The following is a 22,309-nucleotide window of genomic DNA, read 5'->3' on the forward strand; positions in this document are numbered from 1 at the left end:
TAGAAATCGAGATTCGGGAACGTAAGTGGAGATGGATTGGGCACATGCTGCGGAAAGATGAAAACGAGATTTGCAGAGAGGCGCTAGATTGGAATCCAGAAGGTCATCGAAGAAGAGGCAGACCCAGAAACTTGTGGCGGCGAAGCCTAGCCGCTGAAAACCGAACTGTCGACGAGAATCTTGACTGGGACCAGGCGAAGACGCTACCGCGGCCCTATGCACCGGTGGATCGGCGCGGGATCATTAAGTAAGTAAGTGAATTAAGCAGGGTTGCAATTTTGAAGAATTTTTAAAAAAGTTAAGCAACTTTATTTTCACCCTATTTCATTTATATCACATTCATAATAAGTACTAAAATAAAGTTTATCCTGTATTTTGCATGTTCTAGTAAATGTTAATATTCTGTTCAAATTATAACATTTATGTAATTTTCGTGAGATCAAATAGTTGTACCTACTCGATAAATATGCCTTTGTCGTAGTCGCTTAATTATTGCATTACCCTCATGAAATTATATGGTTAGTCAGTTACTGCAAAACAAAAGCAAGTTCTAAACAACGAAAGGGTAGTTCGGTATGACACTTAAATTGGATCAACAGTTGTGGTTAACAGTTCGTCAAACACTGGCAGAGATTGGCTGAGGTTTCCTCTGTTGACAAGTAACTTTTTCCCACGAGGTGGCCACCACATCTTTGCCTCCACCCACTATTCGCTTAGCTAAGTAAATCACCGGGCATAATGAAGTCTCGCACTATGCCAACCAGATTCGCAAAGCCATTACGGTTCCATCTCGGCGGATCTGTGACGGTGGCAGTGCTCATGGAACCACGGAAAACCCGCCATTGTTTAGTTCTCACCCCCTTTGCCGGTTTCCCAATTCACCCTAAACCGTGCCAACCGAAATTTTCGGCTATGGATCTCCGCAGGAAAACTTTGTGCTGGAAAGATTGCATTATTATATATACAACTGGTACCCTCAGAAGGATTTTCAGTTTTCGTGCAAAATTTCAACCGTGAACAAGCAAATTTGTTTGCCAAGAGGGAGCAATTAGTGACCGGGAGCTCGGAAAGTTCTCCAGTTTCAAAGATTCTGATAAGCCGCAAGTGTTAAGTGTCTGAATAGAGCTGTCAGCTGAGCACAGCATCTTCTGGTGGTGGAGAAAAGGATCCAGTTAAAGATTGCACAATCTGAGAGGTTACCTTTTTCTTCTAGCCTGAAGAGGGTCAACCTTAGCTTTGTAGTGAACCACTAGGAGCGATTTTAATCACTTGATGCTCATGGGGTTGAATGAGTGGAAAATAACAGAGTGAAAACTTTTTTGTCATCTGTTGCCTTGAAATAAAAGCAAGAAACCATGTTCAAAGGATGTAAACGCCTTGGGTGAAGGTGCCTGGTTAAAATAAACGTGCAGCAGGAACAGGAGGAGTGTTTGTTGATGATGCTGTAAGGAAACTGGACCACAGCAAGAGAGAAGAAAATTGTTCTACTTTTCATTATCCATTCCGTGTCATTAAACTGAACCTTAAAGTGGCCTTACAGCATGTTTGCCCCAGTGAACTTGTTCGGATTGGCCGGAGCTTGGTGTGCCATGTCCGTCGTGATGATGTCCGTTATTAAACGTGCTGATTCCAGGCTAAATGAACCCGTCGAGTTGGAAACATTTGATTACTGCATCAAAACGACCCCGAACGCAGGCCTTCTGCAGTGTGCTGGCCAGCAGGCTATTGCCTCGCTGCAATTCCTAGAGGAGGCAAACAATTTGACGCTGGCCGGAGGCATTATGATGATCAAGGATGACACAAACCCGTCGGCCAGAATCCTTCCAAACATTATTGACCACGATCCGTTGGATTTCCGGTGAGTGCTGTTTACGAATTGCAGCGTTTCGGGCTGCTCCAATGTATTATTTGTTCACTCAGGCAAATGCTTAGTATAATTTTCATAAGACTTACTAAGTCTTACTCACTACAACAAACAACATGCTTTGTTCGGCAAAGTTTAAGGGCACAAAAACTCGAATCTTTTAATGGCATTGCTGTTAAAAACATTTAACGCTTGGTACACATTTTGATCAGTTGAATACTAAATTTCTGGACCAAAAATAAATTTTTCTTGAAAATACTTGCTTATTTTAAATTTTGCTACAAACTTGGTTCGATTTTCATGTTTTGCGTGTAGATTTTAACCCAAAAAATATAAAATATATAAGTATTGTGAAAATTTTTGGAGCCAGAATTTATTTTAAATCAAATATTTTGAAAGTGGACTTTTTTCAAAGATCGCGCTTGCGGAACCTCTATACATGATTTTTTTTAGTCAGCCTTATACAAAAGTTGGTTCTGCATATCTTTATCTACCATTTGGAGGGTGAGCCCCCAGATTTCCAGACATTATGCAATTTTGGGACACCCTAATGTACATAGTAGGGTAGAGGCCCCTTAGACTACGGCTTAACACTAGAAAGACCGCACCAGTCAAAATGACTGGTTGGACACTTTGTTTGTTGAATACCTTTTAAATACTTCGCTTTAAAAATTTGCAAAAAATACGACTTTTCATGAACTTTGAATCTCTACAAAACTGTGTATTTTTTATTTCACTAGCTCTTTAAATAAGCGAGAAAAATTTCGCCACGGACACTCAGACCGTGACCAATCAAAATGACTGGTAAAATTCACAACCCTATAACTCAAACAAGATAAATTTTTTTCGCTTGCTTTTGGTTTCATTTGAAATTTACATTCAAGACAATGAGCCCTAGTTGATTTATGGTGGGCAGAAGTGTGTCGTTCGTTATGAAATTATTGATTTTCGATGCGAAGTCATGAAAATTTGAAGAAAAAGTTCTCGGATTGACCGCTGTGCGGCGCTTCAAGCACTTGACTCCCAATTTTTTTGATCCGTTTTGTTGCTCAACTATAATCGAACTTTCGGTCAAATTTTGGCGGAATTTCATCAAGATTTGTTAAAGTTATGATAGATTTAATACATGTCCATGAGCCAGAAACGCTTCGAGACATAATTTTGTTTGATCTATATTCAAATATGATCTAATTTAACATCTTCCACGTCTAACTTACATGTTCGCAACAATACATCACGTCTCAACCTAAAAATAAGTCTTAATGATGTAAATTTGTGTGCCTAATATTGGCTTTGTCCAACCATATGCAAACCCCATTGCAATGTCGGCTCCGTAGTGTTATTTTGAAAACTTGCAATTATTTTGTGAACTGTTACGCAAAAATGTTTTCAATGTTATTTTTAGGATTTGTCGGTATACGAACATGCAGAGAATTGGGTTGGTTAGAAGAAATGTGGAATAATCATCGCTAGTGATCAAAAATGAAAGTGTATGGTTTCGAGCAACTTCACAGCCGAACATATGAGTGCAGGAGAAATTCAGAAACATCGGCGTTAAATAAAACGGATCGTCCGCTCTGAATTCCCGTATTTACATCTGGTAATTGATCGTCCCGATTTGGCGACCGTATGGAGTTCCGGAACAAGAACGTGTATTACCTCTTCCCCTCAATTCTTACGGACATCCATTGGGATTACTTCTTGCGTGCCATTAAAAATTGGAAGATTCGGAACAGTGACAAAGCTAAGGCGGCATCCATAAATTACGTAACGCAAAAACTGCACTTTTTGACCCCCTCCCCCCCGTATGTCACAAATCGTCACGCTTCAACGTACCCCCCTATGAAAATTACGTAACGCTGATAGTAACCCCCCCCCCATCTTTTCATGTTTTTGAATAATTTTCTATGGTAAGAAAAGACTTTAACATACATTTTTGTAACTTTCTTCGAAACGGAATTAATATCTATCCAAATCGCTTCTTAGTACTCATTGATGATAACTCTCTGATAGAATAATATGATTGTCTTATTAATAGTTGTTGTGTGCTTGTTAACTGATGATCTACCTTCTTTAATCTATTTTGTTCAAAGAGCATAACTTGTTATGCAAAATATACTCCACTTAGTAATACTCGTCGGAATAACCAAAATTGCCTTTTTGCAAACTAAGAAAAATAGTAAAATTTCCGTCTTAAGGATGAATTGAGTTCTTGGGGGTAATTGTACACATTTTCTAGCGATTATTTCTTGGATATCCCATACACAGTTAAAAGAGTCTATCTCAGAATCATTAAAGAGGAAAGGTTACAAACCAGTTTAATCATGAAGCTTACAAATTTTAAGCTGGTTTTGGTTTGTTTATCATTCTGCAAAAATTGCATTACTTCAAAATAGCTGCGATTAAACTGAAATTTTTAAGGAAAAAATCGTTACGTAACGAGGAGCATACCTCCCCCCCTCCCCTATGTCACAATTCGTAACGCTCGAGCTCGAGCTGGCAATCATATTTCTAACTTCAAGATACGGTTCAATTTAAAAAAAATGACTTTCCGAGTATATATGTACAAACTAGACCAACTTCAATCTGAAAAATATGAAATGTTAAAAAAGGCCTATTTTTCAGAATTTTGACCTAGTCCAATTCGCACCGAGGAAAAAAAAATTTGACTGGAAAAAATATTTTTGCATTCTCAGTAATGCAATTAACACAATTGAATACAATTTGGAGATTTTTTTTTAATTTTTGTCTGATATAATGGCCTTTTATTAATTGTTGCAAATTTGCAACATCATGCAACGGTTGCACCTTTAGTTACGTATATGGGCTACAAAGTGTGTTTTCGTAAGTTTCATCGTTTGTATATGTGTATATGTTTTCCGATGAAAGTATTATTATTTAACGTTATATTATCATATTATCGAGACAATTAAGCAATGCAGATCCATTATCCTCTAACTGAACAAAATGGCCACCAACTGTAGAAATATGGAAAAAAAACAGTTAAAAATCCTTTTGACTAGATCATCAACCATTCGTATCATAAAATTAAAAAACAATGGCATTAATTACGAAACCTCGTTAGAAATCCTGCATAAAGGTTGAAAAATTGTATTTCTAAAGGGTCACATATGTATGTATGTTGTATGTTGGTTATCCACCATGGGTGCACGGATTCACCGCAGTTTCTTTTTTCAAATGTATGCTCAGATTATTAAGTTCGATAATATATTTCCGAAGGGTCACATTCAGTACAAATTTGTGACTTTTGAGTAGTTGAAGTTTTTGTAGTAATAGTTTGAATCTATAATTTTTCAAATACAACGAGCGCTGAGTTTCTATGATTTTAAATATTATATTGTGATCCCCGGGAAAGATTTTCTGGGTTCGAAATAAATATTTTCGCATTTTTAGTAAATTAATTATTAACATACTTTTTTCCATACTAGTACATTGAATTTTTAAATGCAAATGCATTCTATGTTCTCAACATTATACAATGTAGTACACTAGTTTGTAACATGAGTTTCATAATGTGATTCAATTACTTTTTATCATTTAAACAGTATTAATGTTTACAGTATTAATATTTTCAGAACGAATGTGATAAGGAAACGGTGCATGATGGTGAAATAGCAGTTTCATTTTAGTTCTACTTATAATTCCGTTAACTATTCTGAATGTGTACCATCGGAAAATCGTTTTCGATATTGAACCCTAAACGTTCCCCTTCCCTTTTCCAAATTAGAATCAAAGTTAACAGTTGAGTCACCGCAACTATAACGGCTCCTTCCTCTACTAATATGGATTAAATAGTGCTCCACTCGGCAAAATGAAACTTATAAGTAAATTGCCTTAATAAATAAACCTATGATTTAAAAAAAATCAACCAAAGTTATATGAGTGAATTTTAAAGGTATTTTATCCATGGGTTTTATTTACTGGGAAATATTGAAAATATTGTTTTTTTTTTGTTTTTTTTTATTATTGGTGTTTCAATAAACAATGCAAATTGTTTCTTCAACAATTTGTATTTCCTGATTTTCAAGTTACTTGGTTCTTTGCAAATAAGTATAATATGTACAATAATCACCTTTTCTGTTATAAAAGTTTTTCAATTCGTTGTTGTCAGCCGAGAATGAACTTTTTTTTTAGATTGTTGTATATTGCGCTTAAGAACCATGAACACGAAGATCATAAAACCACATAGAATCTTTCACAAAAAATGAAGTTACTGAAAAAGAACTGGAGATTTGTCGATCTACTTAGATAATCTCAATAATAGATGTAAGCACATACTTAGGTAGAAACTGCGGTGAATCCGTGCACCCATGGTGGATAACCAGCATACATAGGTTCTACCCTCAGCTAAATGGTGTCCAGACACTGGGTTTACGAAGTTTTTGAGCTAAAACTATGGTTAGTGCAAGATTAACTAAGAGTAAACATTAAGTTCTAGCTGTCTTGTGTGAGGAACAAAATGGTATAAATGGTTATTAACCATTTCATGTTGTTGCAAATTTGCAACAATTAATATTTTGGCTAAATACTCGAAATGTGTGAAAATTATATTTTTTCTTAGTTTTTAACTTCATGTACTCATCATTGCGCACTATTGAGAATTTTTTCAAGAAAAAATAAAAAATCATGAAATGAAGGGTTAACAGGATTGATTTGATTATCCTAGCGTAAAACTTCAAAAGGCTGAGACTGCAAATGTAAGAAATTTAAATACATAAACCAGAAGATTAAGATTTGAAAAATAAATAGATTTTGATTGCATTTTATGAAATTTCAGTAAACCGCTAGATTCGCCTTTATGAAACATTGAGCGAATATTGATGACAAAACTGACAGAAGACAGAAGCCAGAACGAGTACAGCTTAAACTTGGGTTAAACAATTTTTTTTTTTTTAGATTGTTTCGATGTCCTGATCATTTAAATTGAAATTCAATTATAATTTGGATATTTTATTTGAAAATCCGGAAAATTGCATAATAATTGCAAAATTGCATAATGCAAAAATCACAGCTAAAACTTTTTACATTAAGATTAGAGGTGACAACAATGTAGTCAATAGGCAGATAGACTCCTGTAATTTTAAGACAGCTTACGACACTGTAATTAAAAAATTGTCACAAACACTAACATACAAATGTAAACGAAAATCAAAACAAAATGTCCCGAATCAAACTAGTATAGACGAAGGCCAGTAGTTTGTAAGATTTTAAATATTGTAAATTTAGTTAAACACTCATTGTTTAAAATATAATTTTAGTGTCCACTGAAGAGGAGCAAAAGCCATAGTAGCTCGAAACGTCTGGACAACTGGTAATAACGTTTTGATTCTAAAATCCGCCGAAAAACGTCGATGATTCAATTCACATTAAAGCGCGGCGATAAACAAAATTCCAATAAGTAGTTACTTGAAAGCAAGTGATAAATATGATGATTAAGAAATTTAATATTTTTTAATTTTTTTATATCATTAAATTTTTATTCGGTTTTACAAAATCAGCCACTTCTATAACAAAAAGGCAAAGAGTGGTGTTTTCTAACTGTCAAATTATAGGTATTTCAAAAAAAAACATTTTCAAATGTGTCCACGTGGACATCCTTGGAGGGGGGTAGGGGTTTGCCAAATGTCCACGCTTGTCCACGGAGGGGGAGGAGGGGGTCAAAAAACTCATTTTTCTGTCCACGTGGTATCTGAACGGCCCCTAAATGCCTTTTTGGTGGTGGTAAACCACAAACAGAATTTTTCAAGTGTGCGAATTGCGCAGGTAATCATTCCTCGAATTCGACTGTCCCGTTAGGGCAAAAATTATCGCTTCAAGGAAAAATCCCAAAGTTGTCAGAAAATTTTCTTCTCCTCCTTCCTCTTTTTCGTCTTCACGTTTCAGGCCGGCAAACAACCTGCCTGTTTGCGGTCAGCCCCGGCCTACATTGGAATCACGGCTGGGTAATACCCGAAGTGATTTTAATGTTACCTGTGCTGATTCTGCGCCACAGACTCGTTGTTTATCGTTCTCAGAGGTGGTTGAAAATGGGTTGCCCTCTCCAGGCATAAATAATAAAAATGGGAAAAAACCAAGTCTCAACGTTCATGCCAAGGCTTGGGAAAGTCCCCGAAATTCAAATTCAAATACCTGTTCTTCTCCTTCATTTTCTGATCCCAACAATTTTGTTGATTTGGGTGAGATTACTGAGGAAAAATTAAAACTTTTGCATCAAAATTTAATGGAAATGATGCAACTTATGTTGAAAGCAAATTCAATGTTTGAAGCTTTCCAAACTTCTTTTAATTATGCTAACAAAATTATTATGTCTTTACGGTACTTCCTTCATGGATCCAAATAGATGTTTAAATATTATGAATTAGAATGCTAGATATTTGCTGGCTAACCAAGATGAATTCTTTTTATTTTTGAAAACTCAAAACATGCATATTGCTGCCATCACTGAAACTTTTTTTAAACCAGACAATAACTTGAAAAGCAACGCTTTCTTTAAAATTTTGCGAAATGATCGACTTGATCGACAAGGTGGGGGTGTATTTGTATTTGTATTTGTATTTCACTTCTGCTGACTGCTCTGCAGGTCCTTATAGGCATACTTGTTTCTCTTCGATTAGAAATCCTTCCACAATTGATTTGGTTCTAACGGATTTAGGCGAGCATTGTAGTCAATTAGTTACTCATGCGGACCTCGATTCAGACCACCTTCCAGTAACTTGTTCTTTATCCCAAAGTCCCATTGAAAACCCTTTAAAATCAACTTTTAACTTTCAAAAAGCTGACTGGGAGCGATATAAGAATTTTATTGAACGTAATTTGGATGTTAACGTTCCACTTAATTCAATAGAAGATATTGATTTGGCTGTAGAAAATTTGACAACTTCAATAGTCAATGCTAAAGCCGCTTCAATACCCAAAGTTAAACATAAATTTAATCAACCTTTAATTGATGATGATCTTCAGTTTTTGATACGACTGAAAAACATTCGTCGACGCCAATATCAACGTACTAGGGATCCTTATTTGAAATTTATTTATTGCGACCTCAAAATAGAAATTAAACGTCGTTTGAATTTTATTCGTAGTGAAAAATTTTTCAAAAGCAGTAGAGGACTTAAAACCCTACTCAAAGCCATTTTGGAAATTAACTAAAATTCTGAAAAAGCCCCAGAAGCCAATTCCTACTTTGAAAGATGGAGATAAACTTCTTTTAACTAACGCAGAAAAAGCTCAAAAATTGGCCCAACAATTTGAGTCTGCTCATGATTCTAATTTAAACGTTATAAGTCCAATTGATGCTCAAATTTCCCTTGAATTTGATGAAATTCTTTCTAAACAAAATGTATTTGAAAGTTCTTGTGAGACAAATATTGATGAACTTCAATTGATTTTCAAAAAATTTAAAAATATGAAACCCCCGGGGGAAGATGGGATTTTCTATATTCTTATTAAAAAGTTGCCTGGAAGCACTTTAAATTTTTTAGTTAAAATCTTCAATAAATGTTTTCACTTGGCTAATTTTCCCAATAAATGGAAAAATGCCAAAGTAACTCCAAATTTAAAACCTGGAAAAAGTGCTTCAGAGCCTTCAAGTTATCGACCAATTAGTTTGCTTCCTTCTTTAAGTAAACTATTTGAGAGAGTTATTTTGAATAGAATGATGATTCACATTAATCAGAATTCTATTTTCCCTGATGAACAATTTGGTTTTCGTCAGGGACATTCTACTACACATCAACTTTTGAGTGTAACTTATATGATTAACGCTAGCAAATCTGAAGGTTATTCAACTGGTGTTGCTCTTCTTGATATTGAAAAAGCTTTTGACAGTGTTTGCCACAAAGGTTTAGTAGTAATTTAGCTCGATTTTATTTTCCTGTACATCTCACCAAAATTATTCAAAATTATTTGACTAGCCGAACCTTACAAGTAAGCTATAAAAATTCATGCTCTGAATGGACACCAATTTGAGCTGGTGTCCCTCAGGGTAGTATACTTGGGCCAATTTTATACAATATTTTCACTTCTGATCTTCCTGATGTACCAGAAGGAAAGGGTAGAAGATTGTTTGCTGACGATACCTTGCTTTCAGCTAAAGGTCGAAATTTACGGGTGGTACGCAGTAGATTGCAACAAAATTTAAATTTCTTTTTGAATTACTTGAAAATGTGGAAAATTTCTCCTAACGCTTCCAAAACTCAACTTATTTTATTTCCCCATAAGCCAAGAGCTCAATTTTTAAAACCTAATGAAAATTTTTCCATAACTTTTAATGGGGTTTCATTAGAATGGTCTGATCACGTGAAGTACTTGGGACTCACACTTGATCGGAATCTTACTTTTAAAAATCACATTGAAGATATTCAATCTAAATGTAATAAATACACTAAATCTCTTTATTCTCTCATCAACAGAAAATCCCGACTTTGCCTAAAGAATAAGATGCTTATTTATCAGCAAGTGTTCCGACCAGCGATAATGTATGCAGTTCCGATTTGGTCTAGCTGCTGCGCGACGAGGAAAAAAGCCATCCAGAGGATTCAAAACAAGGTTCTGAAAATGATTTTGCGGCTTCACCTTGGCACAGCACAGAAGATCTTCATCGGATTGCGGGCATGGAATCTATCGAAGAGATGGCCAACAAAATTATCTCCAACTTCAGAGGCAAATCGATGCAGTCTTCCATTGCAGAGATTCGTTCTCTATATAATTAATTTAATTTTAGGATAGTTTTTAGTTGTAAGTTTAAAATTTTTTTTGACAGTACAGGATGTTCTCCTACACAAAAATTCTTGATTGTGCTCAGCAAATTTAAGTCGAATAAATAAATTTTAGTGATTAATGAACAATAGGGCTCTGGACAGTTCATTATTGAACTGAACACCTAATATAATGAAATAATGTAATATAAATGTAATGATGAATTGTTACGAATAAAGACATATTTAAAAAAAATGCACCAACTATATTTTTCGAATCGCTTTCCTTAATTATAAAGTCAACTAACTCAGAGATTTCAACGAGTGTGCCAGATCCAGGTCTAAAACCGTATTGTAGTTTATAAAGAATATTGTTTTGATCAAGAAAATGTATAATTCTTTTTAACATTAATTTCTCAAACACCTTACTGAAAACACTAAGAGTTGAAATTGGCCGGTAGTTATTAGCATCATCCGAATCACCTGACTTAAAAATAGGAGTAACTTTGGCTATTTTAAGGCACTCAGGAAAGCTGCCTGTTTCAATGATTGAGTTGAAAAATTTCGTTAAAATATAAGAAAATGGAACATTGGAAAGTTCTTTTGTATCGATTGGAGTTTTGTGTTTGAGACATCGCTTCTCTTTAATGTAGGTTCACTATACTAAACTAGTATGAGTAAAATAATTATGAATTGTGTACTTATTTATTCAAATCTGAAGACATAAGCTATGAAACTGAATAACTTAAATGATATTTCAACATGGGTCCACAAAATATTTTGTATATGTTGGTTATCCACCATGGGTGCACGGATTCACCGCAATTTTTTCCTAAGTATGTGTTCACATGCATTCTTAGATTATTAGGTTCGACAAATCTCCAATGCAAGTTTACTTACAGGTATTCCGGCACCCTTGTAAAAACCTGGCCAGCTGCCAACTGATAGAATATTATTATTATACAGTTAGTTACAAGAGGAAACACATCTTACCTGTCGGCTACTTATGGGATTCGAATCCAAAAGTTTTCTTGTCCATATCGGGAATCGAACCCAGTACGCCTGGCATACCAATTTCTTGGTTGATGATCCAAATACCATCTTATTAGAAAAATAAACGATTGCCAAAACCTGTTTTTAAATGATAAATAAATAAATAATAATATTTCAAGATATTGAAATATTTCTTTTTCAGGAATGAAAACACGGAACTAAAATGAAAAATCGTTATGTCTCAACATGCAAGACATGGTTTGACTTTGGTTAAGTTAAGATTTGTCAAAATGCTGTTTAAAAATTTGCAAAAAGTCCAATGTTTGATGAAATGCGGTGAATCCGTGCACCCCTAGTGAAAAACTATGTATATAACACTAATTTTCCTTTGAAGGAACACTTACTACTAAAAAAAATTTATTTTTATTTTTTAAACATATCTAGCGGAATCCTGGAGAACGCTGGTGCCATGATATCTCAGCGGCAGCTGATGTGGGACATGGGCATCATCTACCCAGGATTGAAGCTGAAAATTGGGCCCACCCTCGGCGCCAACGGAGTGCTCGAATTCGTGATGGATCCCGGTGTGCTGAATGACGAGAGAAGCTTTCACGAGGAAAAGTCTACAGGTGAGGAGAGAATGAACATGAGCTTTTCGATGGGATTATGGTGAAGAAAGTTTGGCCTTGGGTTGTTGAACGAAAGCTTTCGGTGGGTGCAGTATAGTGGGTGTTGCTTTGGGGCGGCCTATGGAAAAAGAAAAGCGCGATAAAAAAAATGCTAACTCCCGGGTTGATTGCTTATAACAAACCGAAAATTAATTCAAGAAAAAATAATTCTAAATTTAGTTTATGACACATCGGAAAAGTATTTCAATAGGAGAAATGGTTCTATGATTCTTTGAGAAACCACCTTCCTTCCAGTGAGTACATAAGATTAGGGACACAATTTTGTTAGCAAACTCAAGAAATAATCAAGTAAATGGATTAAATATGGCATGGAAAGATATTTGTGAACGAGAGATGTTCCATATTGATTTTGTTGTATAGCTTAAGATCTTATTATTCCATAAAACCAAATTTAATATGAGAGTGATTTTGGGTTCAAAACAATGATTTTGATTAACTCCAACTCCAACCGTTAACCCTAACTTTAATGAGTGTTCGAAAATTCATGTTCAAAGTTCTTCTTTATTTTTAATTTATTGACAAAAGTGATTTTAAAACCAAAAAAACTCAACTCAATCAAGGACTAACGGAATCAAGTTGAAGAAAAATTTTTTCGGAACAACTAAACAATTGTCTCTATTCAACATTGAAAAAAATAATAATTGAAAATGTTATGATATCACGGTTCGTTTTTATGACAAGAACTGATGTAATCCTTTTCCGTAAACCCATAACACTTGCTTAGAGAAAAAATCAGAATAAAACAGAAAAACGATGTATAATTTCCCCAAAAGTTCTCAATATTCATTGACGTCGGACATACTGCATTTTTTATAATTTTTTTTTTTTAAATGATATTATGATAGCGATTTAAATAGCATCGTTAACTTTTCAATAAGCTAGAGGATGTCCACGATGAAATTGCCGTACTTTGAAATTGCTCTTACTTTTTAATTGATGGGTAGAATTTAATGAAAATTTGGGTGGATTTAGTTCATAGTGCATTGTTTACATCCTGCAAGTTTTAAAGTCCTGTGATCAAAGCTCGCGGAAATGGAGTTGAAAGGTTGGCATTAAATCAATTAAAGTACCCAAACCATAAACAAAGCACAATATTTAATCTAACTAAAATAAATTTATATGGAAAATTTCAAACCTGTAGTTTCATATAAAAAATCATCTTGAAAAAATAAATTTCGAATCAAATGAAATTTACAAGAATTAGAAAAAAAGCAAATAAAAATACTAGAGGAAAAAATCTGGGATTTGTGCCATTGTGGGAAATGTTCCATTCTGGGGAAAATAAACTCTGGGAAATGGTCCATTTTGAGAAAAAAAAATTCTTGCAAATAGTGCATTCTGGGGAATTTTTTTCTGGGAAATGGTTCATTCTGGGGTTTGATTTCGGGAATTTGTCATTCTGGGAAAAATTTATGGGCAAAAGTTTTCGGGTAATTGGGATATAATCGAGTTACCCAGCTGTTTACATTGGCCAAACTCGTCGCAAATTTAAAGTTCGACTTAAAGAACATAAGAATGCCGTAGACAACAACAGGGCCAATGAATCCAGCGTAGCCGCCCACGCAACGGAAATGGATCACTCCATAAATTTGGAAAAGTGATCTATAGGAAATGTGTAAGAAAAGCCTCACATTTGAACGCATGGAAGTCAATGTTCATTAGTACTTCCGAGAAACCGCTAATGAACGCAGATGACCCACCAATTATGTCGCCGCTTTTCACCTTCACCAAAAGAAAAATCTCATAAAGGAACCTTCTTTCGACGAATACTACGACACTCGTGGTATGATCCTGCTAGTAATTTCTTCGTGTGAACGGTCCGACATCGTTCTGTAGATGGGAAACATCGAGCCCGAAACCGGTCGACAAAAAAGGTAAATTTGAATCCTTTTTACCATTGAAGTAAATTTCCTGAATTCAGCATATCATTTTCCAAATGATCATTTTCAAAATATTATAAAAAGGATCTCATAGTTGAGTTGCTAATATCATTGAGTGATTTTCTTAACATGAATATTTCTATGTTTTTAATCTTATTTTTCCCAGATTCATTTCATTAAGATTTTCAAGCCTTGTGTTGTTTATTCAGTTACTAAAGTTCATGGTTTTTCTGAATTTTGAGAACTCAGGTTCTTTGTTTTAAGAACAAAACACATTTGGATTTTTTATTTGACTCCAGACGAAAAGGGGAGCTAATAAAAAAAACATTTTTTATAAAAGTCACTTTACTGTAATACTTCATTGAAGACTCCAGGCGAAAAATTATATGTAACGATCACGTTTTTTTTAATTGTTGTAAATTGCTGTGAATTCATTATAAAACAACCAACTAATATTTTTTCTCCTAGGACCAATAAGTTCCTTTATTGATTGAGTAGAAGCACATAAAAATACAATTTATGTTATGTAACACTTGTCATACCATGACAAATGTTGTTTGGAAACACTGCAAATAAAAATTATGTGTCATGACCGCAAGTTTGGTAGGTATACGATGAAAAATACATCTCACTTGACTTCGGCGAATATAACAATACTTTCAACTTACAATACTTTCAACTTACCAATCTGATGAAGTCATTTTCCCGTTCCTGCCGCATCAAACCCCTTGAATGGCCCCCACAAAGTCCTGATCTGAACCCCATCGAAAATCTGTGGGCCATCCTCGATGCTCTGATTGATAAGACTGGTGTGACAAATTAAAAATACTTATTTTGATGCCATGGAGCATGCGTGGGAGGAACTCGACCCACAACACTTGCACAACCTTGTTGAAAGTATACCGAAGCACTTGCAGGAGGTGTTGAAGGCCGAAGGAGGCCATACCCATTATTAAATCCTTCTTGTTTGCCTTCAGTTTGAATCAATTTGAAGCTGTACCGATCTGGACACTTTATTTTGCCCCTGTTTTTTTTTTTGGAATATTAATTGTTTTTTTTCTATCAGAAAAACTTTTTTTTTAACAGCGCAACATTAACAAAAATTGAAAAGAACATAATAAACAATATTTAAAAAATGATTACGATGCATTTTCGTTGAATTTTAACCAGAAAAATAAAAGAAATTGAAAAAAAATAATTTGGACACTTTATTTTGCCCCTCACTGTACGTAATAGTCTTTAACTCAAACGTTTTCATTGGTGGAATGTTTATAAGGCTACTCATTGACCGACTGGAGGAGAACCGACAAATTTTAGTAGACGGTGGTTTTAAAAAAAGTTGCTAGGTCGGACACTTCAAGGTCGGTATAAACGAACACAGAAGTTACTCCATGCATTTTAAAATTTTCATCGGTTTGATCCTCCATATGCCTCCAAAAGAACTTAGCGAGAGCAATTGTCGATCGAAAAGCTCTCAGAATACCCACTGTTTTATTTTGACTATGTTAGTAACACCAAAACTAGTGGTCATGACAATCGAAAAAAATATTTGAATCAATTAATTATTGCCCATCATTAACTTAAAACCTCAAACCCTTGGTAAACGTGCATCAATTTTTTATTAGTTTTTGCAAACTATTTACATTCCTCACCACAGAAAGAACCACCCCATTTGAAATACATAATTTTCAAAGCTATAGGGAAACAGTTATCCGGAGCTTTCATTTGCCACCCAATAAATGCCATAATACTCTAAAAGCTCAACCATAATACTTTCACCACTTTCTCTGTTTTCTCACCACACAGCTCGCATATTGACACGAAACTTTGTTGTTCCCTTCCTGCTGGGGCTGAAATTCAATCTCGCCACCCTGCTGCCGCTGGTTTTCGGCGGGCTAATTCTTCTGAGCAAGAAAGCTTTGATACTGGGAAAAATAGCTCTCTTCGTTTCGGGCTTATTCGGTTATGGCAGCATCTTTTCGCCCGGCATTGGATTGGGTTTCCCGTACGGAGGACTAGGTGGTGCTAGTGGCCTTTCCGGGTATGGCTTTTCCCATAGACCGTTCCGATATGGAGAGGCACTTCACGACAAACCCGATTGGGACCATCATTATGCGGCCAGCAGCCAAAGTGATAGTGTTAGCAACCATCGACCCGGATACGGAAATGATCATGGCAGTTTGGGAAGCAATCATCATGGCGGTAATCATCATCATGGCAGTCAGAACGATGAGGGAACTAGTGGAGGTTACTACAAAAAGAAGGACAAGTATCTGAATTTGGACGAACGTTTGGAGTCCCAGGCTTCGTCACTGGTGGACAAGTTCTATGAATTTGAGAAACAGCAAATGCTGAAGGATCGCACCACAAGGCTTTTTGAACGAAAGTTTTACGAAACAGAACAAGGTAAGGATGCGAAGGGAAATGAGAGCAAGGATCCGAGCAGTGGTGCAGCACCAGCTTCCGCGAAGAGCAAGGGCGACGGATATACTTTTGTGACGTCGGATAATGCAGACCGAAGCGGTAGGTCACTTCCGATGACTTCAGGGTACCGTAACTTTGCATGGTCCGATGAATCATAGTGTTTTAAGAGAACAAAACGAAACATTTATTTCATTTTTCGAATGCAATTTTGAGTGCGTTTCAGCATTTACTAAATTATGCCAAATATTTATTACCAAAAAATGTACTAGAATAAGATTTTTTTATATCTTTGTTTCTTGATAAGATTAACTTAAAAGTGAGATAATAAAGTTTGTGGTTGATGAAAGGTCTTTCGATCATAGAATGAAAACGAAATCCAGCTGAGAATGTTGAATCTATAGTATAAATTCATCTGTGGTAAAAATACAATAATAATGGACTTAATATAAACAAGTGTATCAATAATCAACAGTAATAAGAACTGTTAGACGTTAGTTGGGCAGCGATTGTGTCGTCGCTCATTCGTATGAGGATGCCGGCATATATCTGTAGGATGGTGGAGTGTTACTTCCGTAATCGCAAACTACAGTGTAGAACCAGCGAGGGACTGGAAACAGTGAGTGTCTCGGCAGGAGATCCACAAGTATCGATACTTGGCCCTGTATTGTGGAACATCGTTTACGACGAACTGCTGAGACTGTGCCTCCCCACGGGAGTGAGAATTGTGGGATTCGCAGACGACGTGGTTTTTTTTTCAGGGATTTTCATCCTATTGGATGATTCATCCCGTAAAAGCAGACGACGTGGTTCTCCTGGCATCGGGCCCATCAACCGAAGAGGTTCTGCTACAGTAGCGATTGGCTCACCACAAGACCGAGATGGTGCTGATCACAAACCTGATTTTATAGCACAATATGGAACGATTGCAGCAGGAAGCGTGCGATAAAGTACCTGGGGGTGATGATCGACGATCGGCTGAGCTTTACGGCCCACGTCGACTACGCCCGTAAAAAAGCAGCAATGGCGACAGCAGCCCTCTCAGTGTGACCTCGGCCATTTTGCGGTACGGAGCGGCAGCCTGGAAGGCAGTTTTGAACAGGCAGTGTAATCTGCAAAAGCTCTGCAGTGTGCAGCGGCTGATGAACCTGCGAGTGATCAGCGTATACCGAACAGTGTCCTCGGTAGCTACTGATGTGGTGGTGCTCATCTCGGACTTGCTAGAGGAAGATATCTTCTGCTACGAACGAGTACAGGCACATGCCCGATGTGCAGAAACATGCCAGAGAGGCCTCGATTTCCAACTGACAGGTGAGATTTCTGCAGGACACAGTTCTTGACTGGTCACGGATGCTTCATGCAGTACCGCCATCGGTTTGAACTTTGAACACGTGGCCTCGCCATTCTGCCCAACGTGTTGTAGTGAATGAGAAAAGATAGAAAAAAAATATTATGCTGAATGATCGGATCTTGAACTATTTCAAAATAGTATCATGAATCGATTTGTATCAGTGTTTTGAACGAAGATTTCATTTTCTGTTCGAAGCTTTGGGAAAGAGCTTTTGCTTGAAAATATGGGAGAATAAAAGAGAGAGGTGTGATGAAAAAGGACAAACGATTTCGAATTTATTTGAACGTAGCTTTATCTGCCATTCTAGTTTCGACGCTTGCTTTAGACGTTCGGGATTCTGACATTGTTCGGATTAACGGAAGGACATTCCGGGTCGCGAAAAAGCGCAGGACACGACACCTGTTTTGACACAGTAGAGACACCAGAGCACGTAGTGTTTAACTGTCCGAGGTTCGAAGGGGTACGCGCTAACATGCTCGCGTATTTCGGGGGAAAATGCATCTGCTAAGGGAAATAGCCGAGTATGCGGAATATAAGGCTGTACACCCGAATACATTGCAACAGGTGCTTCGCATTTCTATCTTCTATTCTCAATAAAATTACTATTTAAGAACCTAATTCTGAAAAGGAGTTTTGGAAATACATCAGTGTTACAGGATTAACGACTAGGAAAACAAGTTAGCTTAGAGAAGATTTAGAAAAAGCTCTTCTATACTGTTATCAAATTTCCGTACAAAATATTTTCAAAACAGCTCTTAAAGCTTATTACTGCCTCATGGATAGAATTAGGAGTTTCCTTAGAAAATATCTAGGAGCATAGAAGGTGTAGGAAAACACGATCGCACCATTTACAAAAATGGATCCTGATCTATAACCCTCTCCTTACTAACACAACCCTTTCCTTGGATATTTGAATATAGATTCGCAGACGTATAGACGGTTTCTATAGTTGGTGATATTGACTTACCTTTTTCCAGAATTTTTCAAAACTTGTTTTTGGAATATAACGGGACAAAAGGTTGTTGATTGATTCTAGAAAATATCTTACTAACAATCCTTCCTTCATTCCCCATTGACTACTAGGCTTTCACTTGGCGTTTGAAGCTGAGTTTGTTCGTTACGAGCTTCAAAAATCCTGGGAGGTTATTATACTTCAATTTGCTATAATATTCGGGTGATCTCTTCATCTTCTCCGTATTGGCTCTTCTGTGTACTAGGTTTCTCCTTGATCTTGTGGGAAACCTGTGCCTCAAATACTGAATTGGTTGGTTATGGTGGAAAAGCAGATTATGTAGCTTGTTGTGGATCTGAATGACACTTTGGAGTTCTCTTAATGCGGCTATTGGTAGTATCGACTGCGAGGCTTCTTGAAATAGGCTGTGGGTTGAGTACAGTTTGGGTCGTTTGTACACAGCTTTCAGGCAACGGTTCTGCATAGCCTGAAGTGGTTTGATGTCACTTTTCCTAGCTGATCCCCAAATCGAAACCATGTATTGCAATTTGGCTTGCACAAAAGCATGGTATAAACAAGTTAACTGTTTGGTTGGTACGAACCTCGATATTTTCCAGATGATACTGTGTATTGAACTTAATTCTTTTCGAAGGCCATTTACGTGCACGTTCCATCTTATACGCTCGTCAAAGTTAAGACCCAGATACTTAAACGTTTTAACTTGTTCAATCGTGGTTTGATCAATTCTTAACTGAGAGTGGTCCGCAGACAGGCGATTTGTTGATCTGAAGATCATATATTTGGTTTTATCTAGGTTCAGCGAGAGAAGATTGGCGTCGAAAAATGCTTTCAGCTTTTCCAAATCAGTTGACATTTGGGAAGTTATTGTCGTAACGTCGGCGTGTTCGTATGATAACGATGTATCGTCAGCAAACAGTCTGGGTTTACCATACAAATTTAACTCATGCAAATCGTTAAGATAGATGATAAACAGGAGAGGCCCTAGGTTGCTTCCTTGAGGAACCCCAACTGGAAGTTCTCCTAGATCACTTGTTGCTTTATTGACTTGAACGTATTGCCTTCTGTTAGCTAGGTAACTAGCAAGTAGAGAGTTCGCGTTACCCCTGATTCCATGAGCATCCAGTTTTCGAAGGAGAATTGTGTGATCGATGGTGTCAAAAGCCTTTTTCAGGTCCAAGAATAGCACGCCCATGAACTTGCGATTATCCAGAGCATTGTGAATGGCATCAACTAATTCGGTTGCTGCTGTTTGAGTACTCGATCCTTCTCGAAATCCGTATTGATAGCTATACAGTAGTTTATGGTGATTTAGAAATTGCGTGACACGATCTGCTATAAGCTGTTCTAGGATCTTACTAAAGACCGATAGTATTGAAATTGGTCGATAGTTACTACGATCCGTTTTATTTCCTGCTTTAAAGATCGGTAGAACTCGTGCCATTTTCAGGAACTCTGGGAATACACCGTTCTGTATGCAGTCGTTGAAAATATCCTTTAACAAAGGAGCCAGAAGGATGTGATTTGCTTTGACAAAGTGCACTGGAATCCCATCTGGTCCCGGACTTTTAGAAGAATCAAGCTTGCTAATTTTCAGAACAATTTCTTGTTCTGTAGCTGGTTGAAGATAGATACTATTTCCACTTCCAATGTATCGATATTCATTACTATGGACATTTCTTGGGATAGTGGCCGCGAGCTGAGTCCCAATGTTACAGAAATAGTTATTGAATGCATTGGCTACGGGTTTTCCTTCCTCCGTTACCAATCCATTTAGCTCTAACTTTATCATCTCTCTTTTCGATTCATTCGCTCCTATCAAGTGATTCAGGTTTTTCCACATAACTTTCTGATTCGAGTTTTGGAATAGTTTCTGATAATAAATTTTCTTTGCCTCAGCTTTGGCACGAATGAGGTTTTTCGATACTAGCATCAAAGTATTTTTGAGTTCATCGTTAGCAGGGTACTTTTTGCTACGTGCAAGAGCTTTTTCTTTTACTCGCCTCAGATTCCACACGTCTAGCGACATCCACGGGCAATATCCTTTGACCTTGGCTTCGATAGATATCGTTTTTGAGTATTTTTCTTTTAGTTGACCATACAATGTACTGAGCTTGTCTAGTTTCTCGGCAGGGCTGTTTGCTTGAAGGTTATAAAACGCTACACGGAACGCTTCGTTAAGCTTTTCGTGCTGCACCACTACTTTTTCCAACTTGCGGTGAACTATCGATTTTTTTAGATTCAGGGTGGTCAAAACCATGCTGTGGTCGCTAATATCGAGTGAAACTGTTTCATTTAACATTTGTTCGAATAATGAATCTGGGCAAACAACGTGATCGAGAATGTTACAGCTTGCTGGACGGGTTATAAACGTATTCGACACTCGACATCCGTAACAGCTTAGAAGATCTACGTATTGGTCGACTACGGGGCAATTCGTTTTATTGACTGGAATGTTCATGTCACCTACCAGCAAAAAATGGGAATTTGACTTCAAGGATGCAAATACGGAATCAAGTTTGTCGAGAAAAAACTGTACATTTTGAGAAGGAGGTCGGTAAACTGCGTGGACGTCGATTGGCGAGCAACCTGGTTTGAGACGTATGTGTATATAATGAAAGCCATCAATATGTAAATTTTCGATCTCTGAGACAATAAGGGACTCTTTTACAAGAACAGCAAGTCCACCACTGCTAGAATCTGGACGACATGAAAGGAAGCTACGATATCCATCAACAGTGGCCAAGTATTTTTTCTCCTTTTTCAACCATGTCTCACCAAGAACTAAGACATCAATAGACGCAGGGAATTCTTCTAACAACATTTTTAAGGAATCCAACTTATCTGGATCATTTAGGCCTCTGATGTTAAGTTGCAGAACTCTTAAGAAGTGACGATTGTTTTTGTTTCGGTTATTAGTATATAGAGAATTTAACGAATCGTGTAATATATTTTTATTTGGTTCATTCATTATTATAATTTTATACAGGAACAAATAGGAACAATGTTGATTTTTTACATTTCTCTGAACCCAGCAACACGTTTTGGGGAAGACATTTCCGGAAGTGTGGTGTTTGACGTTTCCATGTCGAGTGAGTGATTCAAACAGCGCTTCTGTGTCGATTTTGCAAGCATGCGTATATCATTCCGGTTCCCAATTTGTTCAATTTTTGCCCCTTCATGGCGCTTGAACAGGATTTTTCCATCTCGTCCAGGCCAAACAAACTTTATGCCGAGCTCACTCTGCATGCTTTTCGCTTCCGACAGCAACTCTTTCCCGAGAGTAGTCAATTCATCTCGAATTGTCACTTTGTTCGAAGATCCCGCATAAATCTCATCGATCTGCGATGCCTGCAGAACTCCGTGTTCACGTTTCTTTTGAAAAAGTAACTCTTTGGTTTGTGCACGCTAAAACGTAACAAGT

At 36.8% G+C, this 22,309-nt stretch overlaps 1 protein-coding gene across 1 annotated transcript; it reads left to right on the forward strand.

Annotated features, from left to right (window-relative positions):
* Window positions 1-1,014: 1,014 nt before the first annotated feature.
* Window positions 1,015-16,803, forward strand: LOC129738745 (uncharacterized). The gene is made up of 3 exons (XM_055730005.1): window positions 1,015-1,858; window positions 12,019-12,203; window positions 15,950-16,803. Exons 1-3 carry the CDS (start codon window positions 1,542-1,544, stop codon window positions 16,723-16,725), a joined length of 1,278 nt encoding a protein of 425 aa, XP_055585980.1. The 5' UTR covers window positions 1,015-1,541; the 3' UTR covers window positions 16,726-16,803.
* The last annotated feature ends 5,506 nt before the right edge of the window (window positions 16,804-22,309 follow it).

Source organism: Uranotaenia lowii, chromosome 1 (genome assembly GCF_029784155.1).
Source record: "Uranotaenia lowii strain MFRU-FL chromosome 1, ASM2978415v1, whole genome shotgun sequence".
NCBI classification, from domain to species: domain Eukaryota; kingdom Metazoa; phylum Arthropoda; class Insecta; order Diptera; family Culicidae; genus Uranotaenia; species Uranotaenia lowii.

What these genes read in the sequence shown, in the direction of transcription:
- LOC129738745 (XM_055730005.1), top strand. Translation starts at nt 1,542, where the DNA reads ATGTTTGCCCCAGTGAACTTGTTCGGATTGGCCGGAGCTTGGTGTGCC. An exon ending in CACGATCCGTTGGATTTCCG is followed by an intron (nt 1,859 to 12,018) that starts GTGAGTGCTGTT and finishes AAACATATCTAG; the next exon opens with CGGAATCCTGGAGAACGCTG. An exon ending in TCACGAGGAAAAGTCTACAG is followed by an intron (nt 12,204 to 15,949) that starts GTGAGGAGAGAA and finishes CTCACCACACAG; the next exon opens with CTCGCATATTGACACGAAAC.